We start from the raw sequence: 9,502 nt of genomic DNA, 5'->3' as shown, positions 1-9,502 counted from the left end.
GATGTACGAGAAGACACGGGGCAAAAACATGTTCTCACAGGTAATGAGGACCGCTCCGGTGGATCCAGATGTTTAGGGGGGGGGGGGGGGATCCTGGAACAGCTGGTATTTAGCTGTAATTGCCACGCCAGGCCTTTCCTGTTCTCGGGCACGTCTGCTGTTGTTCGGCGCTCCGCTTGTCTGCGTCACTCGGCGTCCTCGATTCTGCTGAATCGACACCATCGCAATGAAAAAACAAGGAATAATCTGATATCTGATGATCCAGTATCTGAGTATCTAGAAGGCATTAATACCTTTTCAGCCACTAGGGGGCAAAAACACAACAAAATCAAGCTGACGAAAAAAATTGCTGATATATTATCAACTTTTAGAGATGTCACGTTTCCCGACCAGCTACTTAATTTAATGTATCCTCAAACAACGGGTCGTGTGATATATTATTTTCTCATTTTTCAAGCATTTTTTCCACAAATGTCTGGTAAGTCAAATCCAGCCTGTTGCATGCTTAGACTTGTTTTAAAAAAATCCATCTTCACAGAAAACTACTTTCCCGTGTGTTGATAACTTCAGTTTTTTCCATATGAATTGATTTTAACAGGTATGTTACAGTTTATGAGAACAGCCTTCTGGACCCCTGATGGATGAATCCATTATTAACTCTTCTTTTAGCTCTGGTTTGGTCTCCACAACCTTTAGCTGCTGTCTGTCTGTCTGTCTTGGTGCTGGACAGGCATGTTTATTATCTATTATCTATTTATTCAGAGAGACAGGTGGATGAAGAGAGACAGCCGGGGAGCATTACATTTCTGTAAGTGTGTGTCTGGGAGAGATTTTTGAAGTGATAAACCCAGAGAAAAAAGGGATTGTAAAGTGCGCCGCCGTTGGAGAGCCCTCCTCTGTGATTGCCGAGCGCGTTCTCGCTCCTCACTCCCACGCTGTGCCACTTCTCACTCATCACTCTTCAAATTACCATCGGCTGTCACGTGTTTGCATCAGCCTCCGAGGACGATGATGATGGTCTTCACATTCGTACAGAGCTGTGGCGCTGTGAGGGAGAGCGTCGGCTCTTTGAGCTGCGGGGACGCAAGTAACCTTGAGTTTTAAGTTCATTTGCAGGTTAAATCACACGACTTGCCCTGTCTTTACAAATGGACAAAAAAAAAACTCAGTGCACGTCATGAATGCTTAGATACATAATCAATAATTCAACATCCCTGTTTCCCACAGTGAATAGGTCACATCGGCTGCTTACTCTCACCGCCCACGTGTTACAACGTGTATGTATAGACTGAGCAGATGTAGAACTCTGATTTCTCATCATTGTTTGATGAGATATTTGATAAACCCATAGGAGTGCCTGCTTCAACGCTGCTGCTTTAAAGAGCAAAAGACTTTCTGGCTCCAACCAGTGAAAAGACAACAGGCGTGATGCCAAAGAGGCTCTGATGGAAAACACCCGCTGTGGCATCGACGCGGTTGCAACAAAAATCTTCACCTATCCTCTACCCGTGCTGCTCTAAAGAGCCTGTATTTTGTGTTTCTACGATCATCACCCCGATGGGATTGTATTCAGCGATTACTGTGTATCCCAACATGATTCCCATGATTCATATGGATTCATGAAGTGGACTCATTGTGACTTAATTCACTGTTTTCTTGGACTCGTTTTCTGAACATCGTGTGCTGGATTTGTTCATTGGTGTTGGACCAGCTGCAGTGTAATCCCGCTGTTATACCGCGATTCCACTGTTATGTGTTCTACTACAGTGGAGATGTTTGTCTTTTAAGAGAACTGTTTTTGTTTGTTTAAGGAAATATTCTATAAACCTTGAAGAATGTGAAAGACCTTATCTCCCGCCAGTGTTTTGGTTTGTCCGTTTTGAGCTACTGTAGAAAGATGGCGGCCGGCTCCGAGGCGAGAACTCACTCCATATATATAGGTATAAACAGAAACACAATCATTCTTATTTTCATGTGATTGTGCCCTAAAGAAAAGATAAATATTAATATATTACATTTCTGCAAATAGATCCCCCTAAATGCTTCACACACACACACACACACACACACACACACACACACACACACAGTAGATTCATGCTTAAAGAAAAATATTCAAAGATGAAATAGTTTGACACTGCTGTCTGTAACTGGCATCCGCAGGCTGCACTGTAGCAGAGCAGTCACCATGGTAACAATCAGCCTTTGGCCAGCCATCAACAGTTCAATAAGCAGCAAATGAAATATAAAATAAGAAAAAAAACACTCTTCCGCAGCAGAGTGCTTGTTTTGTCGATGAGAGAAACATCTTAGCACATCAGATAAACTCTTGAGTTTACGCAGGAATGTCAATGTTTGTTGGCAAATTTCATGGCAATAAATCCGGTGACGGCCAAGATATTTGCATAAAAAAATAAAAAAAAAATAGAGAAAATGCCACATTGTTCCTGCTTCCAGCCGGCAGCGGCACAGTAATGGAGTTTAGAACATGAAACAGCACCACGACTCCCCGATCTGCCACTTATTGCCACGTTAGGTTGCAGGAGGAGAGCAGCGGGCCGCAGAGCAGCGAGGAGATTCATTCTGTGCTGTGAGTGGAGCAGGGCTGACGGCTGGAGAAAGGGGGCGATGGTAGGGGGCACAAAAGGATGTCATCTGGAGGGTATTTTTAGAGTGTGAGGTGCGCTGATAACTGGCATTGCAATTCGCCTGCAGGTTCCCAGCAATAATAACTGCTCTCATTCTGCAGATTCACTCAGAGTGAGGAGAAAAAACACAGGCAGGCTGCCTGACTCCTCACACACTGGCACAAAAGTATGGAAGTTCTTAAGTGACAAAACTAAGTGAGCACAAAAAATAAAAGAAACAATCACGCTGTCAATCTGCAGGTCACCTTTTGAGAGTGATCAACAGAATTGCAGGTAAATATATGTTAAGGGAGTAAAATGTCCTGGTTTGTGCACAAATTGAAATAATTATATATTATAGTCTGAGTATTTTCTCTCAAAGAAGAGCCTGAGGTACCCTGGGACCTCCCACGGAAGAAGCTTATTGAGGTTTTCAGTCAATTTAAGTTTAAACTATCAGTTATACTCATGATATAACGTTTTGACGGTTTCCTGGGACAGGGAAAGGTTAAAACAGGAGTCTTAACCCCTAATCTTTGCTTTTTGTCTTGTAAATTACTTAATTTTATCGCTTAACATTATTCTAATACAACAAGGGCAAAAAAATCTGTCTCCGGTCCTCATTCCAAAGTTATTCTAAGTTTATTAAGATAGAATTAAAAACAAATCTGATCATACCCTTTAAGGAACTTATATATCTGGTAAAAGTGCAAGTAGACTCCATTGATCCTTCAGTGGCTCAGAGAACCCAGAAATGTGACAGAGTATTTTCTCAACAGTTCAAAGTTTTACAGAAAAATTAAAATGCTGGGGAGAATATAGCCTGACATTACTTAGAAGGCAGAGTCTTAATAGGATTTGCACTTCACCTCCAGGTCAAATCAAACGGATTTAACTCTGCTCTCGGTGGGTTTTTAGCATGTGCGGATGCAAAATGCAAAATGCGAAAGAAAAAAAAAACACCACTTTGATCATGCAGCTTTGAAGATGCCGAGCAGAGGACACGGTCCCTCTTGGATCAAATCACTGATTACTATACTCGCTATCAGAATGCTTCAGGAGCGTGAAACTATTAACGTGCAATTTGAAACTCTTGACTTACAGATTGATTAATGCTTAAACTTGATTTGTCTATTCAACCAAAAAAATGCAAAAAGTTATCTGATCACAGCTTCACAGGTGTAGATTTACCACTATCAGTATACTCTGTGAGTATATATTTGGCTATAAACAATCTATAATCTGTGGTGGAATGTAGTTCAGTACATTTATAGGCACAATTTTGAGGTACTTGTACTTCACTTGAGTATTTACATTTCAACCTACTTTAACATTTTACTCCACAATATTTAATTTAAAGCTTTTGTTACTAAATTTGTAATATAATACTTTTGTACTATGTACTTGTAACAGAGTATTTATACACAGTGCAGTATTGCTATTTTTTTTTACTTAAGTAAAACATCTGAATGCTGCTTCCATCACTGTCTATAATACATTAATAGACTTCGGCCTACATTTTCTCTCAAGTGCAACAGTTTAACCTTCCTCCTTTCTGAGCTGTTTTAGAGACAATGGCGCCCCCTGCTGGTCGCAATTCCCTTTACAATGAATGGGAAGAAAAACAAATCAAAAAGTAGCCTAATTCTTATTTTATAGACTTCACAAGCTTGCCTTTAATTTGTTGTAATAATTCAAAATGAGAAAATATATTTAATGGTAAACAATATCGACCTGTAGACCTTTAGCTAAATGCTAACATTTAGTTCGCTAACGCTGCTTTCTGTTTTACGACTAAACAAACGGCACACAACACAACAGCTGCTTTTATCTGTATTTTTTTAAAGAGTAAAAATAATTCAAGTGAAAATAATTCACACTTTCATACCAGTTTAAAAACTACCCACCTGACTCGGACGCTGGGGGCACGCGCACGGCGGAAGTGATCGGAGCCGTCTCGTCTCGTTCAGACATGGCGTGTTTGCTAGCTATCAGCAGCAACACAATGTTTTCGTTAACGCGTCGGGCGAAACGCCGCTCGTGGATGTGCTGTTTGTTCCTGGCGGTGTTTCTCGCGTCGCTGCCCGTCTCTGCGAAGCCGGACAGCCTGAGAGAAGTCACCGACGGGAGCTGGGAGGAGATCCTGACAGGAGAATGGATGATTGAATTGTCAGTGACCTGCCTGCTAACGGCTAGTGCTAACCGGCTAGCTAGCTAGCTAGCTAGCTTCTCGGGTTAACTTTTAGCTGTTTTGAGCTCGCTAATTTCCGGTGTCAGATTCAAGCCTAGATACTTCATCTTATCTGGTTGTTGTGTTATCTGCCACATATTTAGCACTGCTAAGTTGCTAAAAGAAAAAAAAAAGTGTCCAGCTAAGCTAACAGCTGCCATCTTTAATTAGCTAGCTAGCTTACCACAGAGTTGTGTGCTTGCCAGGTGGCTTAGTGACGCTCCGGGGAAAGTTCACCAGGTCATCCGCAGGTTTCAGCTTGTAGTTGGTGGTTGGTGTAATAGATAGTTTACCTGTGGCTTTACTGAAGACACGTATCCCCCCCCCCCCTCTCCCAGCTACGCACCCTGGTGCCCGGCTTGTCAACAGCTCCAGACGGTGTGGAAGGAGTTCGCGGACTGGGGGGAGGACATGGGGGTCAACATAGCCAAGGTGGACGTGACGGAACAACCAGGTAGGCTTGGATGACACTGTGGCTCCTGTGACAGCAGTTGGAACATCTCTGCTCTGCAGGAAACATGACGGTGTAGCTTATAATGTTTTTATTGTTGATGAAGCTTCTTCTAACATATAATATCTATTGATCTGGGCATAGACTAAATATTAGAAACAGCAGTACAAATTACAGCCTCCAAAATGACCTCAGGGTTGAAGCAACGCCTCCCTAAAAGTCAACAAAAAGCGCCATTAAAATCTGTAGGAAGGTAGGATTTATTTCAAAGTTGTGGATTTAGTAACTGTGTCATTATTGCAGCACCCAAAATGAGATGCTCCGCTATGGATAAGATCCTCAGACATGAAAAAAAAAAAAAAATCAACGTTGTCCTGCTCCTTGATTTGGCCATGTTGCCCAAATTGATCTTAAAAACAACCAGAAATATCAGTTATTAGTAAGGTTATTAAAATGTACATAATCTCACACCATAAAATGGTGTTATAGGTCATTTTATTTGAGTTCTGAATCAGATAGTTGGTACTAGATTTGTAGATGCGTGAGTTTTCATTCAGTGATGATGTGATCCACTTACAAGTCTGAGTCATCTCAGACTTCCTGACAGCGTGCTCATCCAGTTTAGCTCCGTCCTGCACACTCACTGTACGTTTGCTTCTCTGGAAGGTCTGAGCGGGCGATTCATCATCACTTCACTTCCTACTATATACCAGTAAGTTCTGGGTTTTTCTGTTTTCTATCGCTTCCTCTTGCGCCACATGTAATGCGGATGTGCACCGCCTTGAAAGGGAAATACTCGAGTGCATTTATCCAAGTTTAGAATCTCATCTAATTTAAGCTCGTCAGTTCGCTGCTCCTTTTTTCTATCTTTTGAAAATGTTTGCATATTTTGCTTGAACGTAACCATCACAAAGAGTGGAAAAAGTCTCTTTTGTCAGCATAAATATGTGCATTGCAGCTAATTTGTGTATCATTTATTCTCATTTACCAGTCTGTATTTGTAGGCTTGTATAAAACAGTAAATCCTTTGTGAGAAGGTGGAAGATTTGTATTTTTGCTCGATAAATGAATGGATAAATCCATTTTTTTTTTAATTCTCACAATTTTGTTATATCACTAAATTGTTTCAGGACTATTTCAGTCATCACTGTCCACCAAAACTGTGTGTAAAAATCTTTTCTCATCTTTTGTGGTTCATCACATCGCTGCACTGTTTCTTAAAAGGTGACTCAAACGTTTTGTGTCTCAGCTGTAAAGACGGCGTCTTCAGGAAGTACCAGGGCGCTCGCACGAAAGACGACTTCCTCAGCTTCGTCGATGAGCAGAAATGGAAGTTGGTGGAGCCAGTTTCCTCTTGGTTCGGGCCGTCTTCATTCCTGTGAGTTTTTAGAGCTGATGACGGCAGTGATGATGGGGTTACGCAGTGCTGATTTTCAATTTCCTTTCAAACATGATCATATATATATTATACAGTAACATCAATACAAAGTTCTAAAAGGTCAAATCTATCAATATTGATATTGCCAGCCCAAGGGACACATTTTGAAATAAAAGAAACATCAGATACCTGCCCTGTGAGCTCTATTCTTAGTGCCTTTTATGCTCAGAACCACAAACACCTCCCGTCCCCTATTTGTTATTTTTTTTTATGTTTGTTATGGATTTTATATTTGACAAATCTGTAATTTGATGCTGTGCTTTTCCCTCCTCCTCTTGGCAGAATGAATGCAATGTCTGCTTTGTTCAAGCTCTCCATGTTTATCCGGGTAAGTGAAGATTTATATATTTAAATTCAAAGAAAAATGTGCAGCTCAGTGTGAAATTGCATGAGGGAATCAGACTGGTTTTACATGCAAAATGCACAAAAAAAAAAAAAAAATGTAGGTGTTGCAGGATACAATGCTGATTCATTACATGCACAAAAGCTGCATTTGACCTCGCATGTAGCTCAAAATATGCATACATACTTACAGGAAACACAAAGCTTCTGAAATGATGTGTTTTTTTACTATATTTGGTTGAAGCCTCAGGTAAAACTGTTGTTGTGTTTTCCAGCGTTGTCATAACTACATGACGGAGCAGCTGGGGATTCCTAACTGGGGGTCTTATGTTATCTTTGGCCTGGCCACTCTGTTCTCTGGCCTTGCTCTGGGACTGGTGAGTACTGGTGCAGCACCTTTTCATGATTTTGTAAAAACGCTGAAACTACAGACGCATGCATTTCTAGTGAATTAACTGTTCCTGTTGTCTTTGCAGTTACTGGTGTTCATCGCAGATTTTGCCTTCCCCTCGCGCCGCTTTTCCTCTCCGGACTACTACCAGAGTGAGTTAGTGGTTTATCGTTCATACGTTGCTGTACATTAACTTGTTTTAAAAACCAGAAACGGATTTACTGGCTGTCGGGCTTCATTTATTCATCATCACTGACTGGTTCTAAATGGTGTTCTGCAGAAAAACAGTCAATGGAGCAGGCGAGGTTGATCCAGCAGCAAGAGGACGAAGACGAGGCTGACGGCGAGGAAGACGACGACGAAGACGAAGAGGACGACCAGGATGAGGTCTGGAGGCGGAGGAGGAGAGGGTCCCCCGAGGGCCGCCCAGAACCTAAGGGACAGGGCTTCTCTGATGAAGCTCTGAGGAAGAGGGTAGTGGGCCACCGCGAGGAAGAGGAGGACACCTAGGGAGTCAGCTGCTCCTTTTTTGAGAAGAGCGTCGTGGAGTTGGAGTTGGAGCTTTGGTCCCAAGCAGCAGTGTTTACAGCAGGGAGCCCTTAAACCGCCACTCCTCCATCCCCTAACCTCCTAACCTCCCTTCCTCCTCCTCCTCCAGGGCCCCAGAATCACCTCGCTTCTTTTCTTCTCCCTTGTTTTTTAACAGGAGTGCTTTAGACTCTCTCTCTGCCTGAGCAGCAGGCTCCACCCGGAGAAAAACACTCCTGACACCCTCGTGGTGACGAATCGCCGGCAGACGTTTAGGTATGAAGTTAAGTAGAGCTGGAATTTGCTATTTTGTTTATGCTGTGCATCGTTTTTTTTTTTGTTTTTAATATATTCTTGTTTATTATATGTTTATCTCAGAATTATTATTCACGGCTTGTGTTTTGAGGTGTATTTTGTTAAATTGTATTACTCCTCAGCTGATGTATTCATTATTTTATGTTCGTATATATATTTTACAAACCCTGACGGTTCAACGCAGCGTACCAACGTTTACACACCATTCCTCGTTTTCTTGTGTAGTGGAGGAAAGCGTGAAAAGCAATGGGCTTCAAAACATTAGTTTTTTTTTTTATCATCCTTCAGATTTCACTCCGGGGTGATTTGGCGACACCCGTGGTTACCATGGCAACAGCCAGCCTACGCCGTTTACTACCTGCAATTATTTAAAACTGTCTGACTTCCCGTCGTGAAAATGAAAGTGTTGTTGATGCATTTCCGTCGGCGCTAACCTCGACAATCGCGTTTTCCTGTGGCTCCTTCACAATAAAGCCCCCCTCTGTATTTCTCCTCTCGAATGCTTTTAATGTGAAGTCACAGCAGTGGGGGACATGAATATGACGCCTGCAGCAACTTGATGCACCTTTTTGATACTGTCGGGAGAATAAACGGTGAACGATCCATCTTAAAAGGATTATAACTTTAACTCTGGGGCAGTAAAACCTTCATATGTGCTTTGCTCAGCAGTCGCACCAAGACGTCGACTGAGCTGCACTCCCATCACTTTGTAGAAACGTGAGGTCGACGCTGGCGCTAACAAAAGGACCTATATTCACTCCACAGTAAGTCCCCAGAGTGTATCATGCAATCAACCAATGGGATGTTTTATTTGACTTGTTTGCTGAAGGTCCTCAGCAGGTCTACAGAACGATTAATGAGGTACAGTTTTAGGGATGCCCCTTTAAAATACTGAGAGAAGTCTGGCGTATCCGTCCTAATGCTGCTCTGCTTTGTGGAACAACAAGAGGACCAGGATGAAACCTAATTCAACATTTTAAATGGCCTTTCAAATAAATGATCCAAATGTTGTGTACGTTGGTTTCTCATTGAAATCTCCGACGTGTGTTCTTTAAATATTAACGCCACTCCGAGCTCTGCCTCTGTGTCAGTCTTATAAAGCAAGAAGGGGAAGTGTGTGTTTGTGTGCAACCAGTGTTTTTAATAATCTTTCACTCTTTTTCTGTTGTTGTTTTTTTAG

General features: G+C 42.0%; 1 protein-coding gene across 1 annotated transcript; it reads left to right on the top strand.

Moving 5' to 3' along the window:
* Positions 1–4,567: 4,567 nt before the first annotated feature.
* On the top strand, positions 4,568–9,053 carry tmx1 (thioredoxin-related transmembrane protein 1). Its single transcript, XM_084014220.1, has 8 exons — positions 4,568–4,796; positions 5,196–5,311; positions 5,975–6,020; positions 6,558–6,686; positions 7,029–7,074; positions 7,364–7,465; positions 7,565–7,631; positions 7,760–9,053. The coding sequence occupies exons 1-8, from the start codon at positions 4,600–4,602 to the stop codon at positions 7,987–7,989; spliced, it is 933 nt and encodes a 310-aa protein (XP_083870346.1). The 5' UTR covers positions 4,568–4,599; the 3' UTR covers positions 7,990–9,053.
* The last annotated feature ends 449 nt before the right edge of the window (positions 9,054–9,502 follow it).

Source organism: Eutrigla gurnardus, assembly GCF_963514095.1.
Source record: "Eutrigla gurnardus genome assembly, chromosome: 7".
NCBI lineage: Eukaryota > Metazoa > Chordata > Actinopteri > Perciformes > Triglidae > Eutrigla > Eutrigla gurnardus.
Note: the sequence above shows the minus strand (reverse complement) of the source record. Positions and strands in the feature narration are given on the sequence as shown.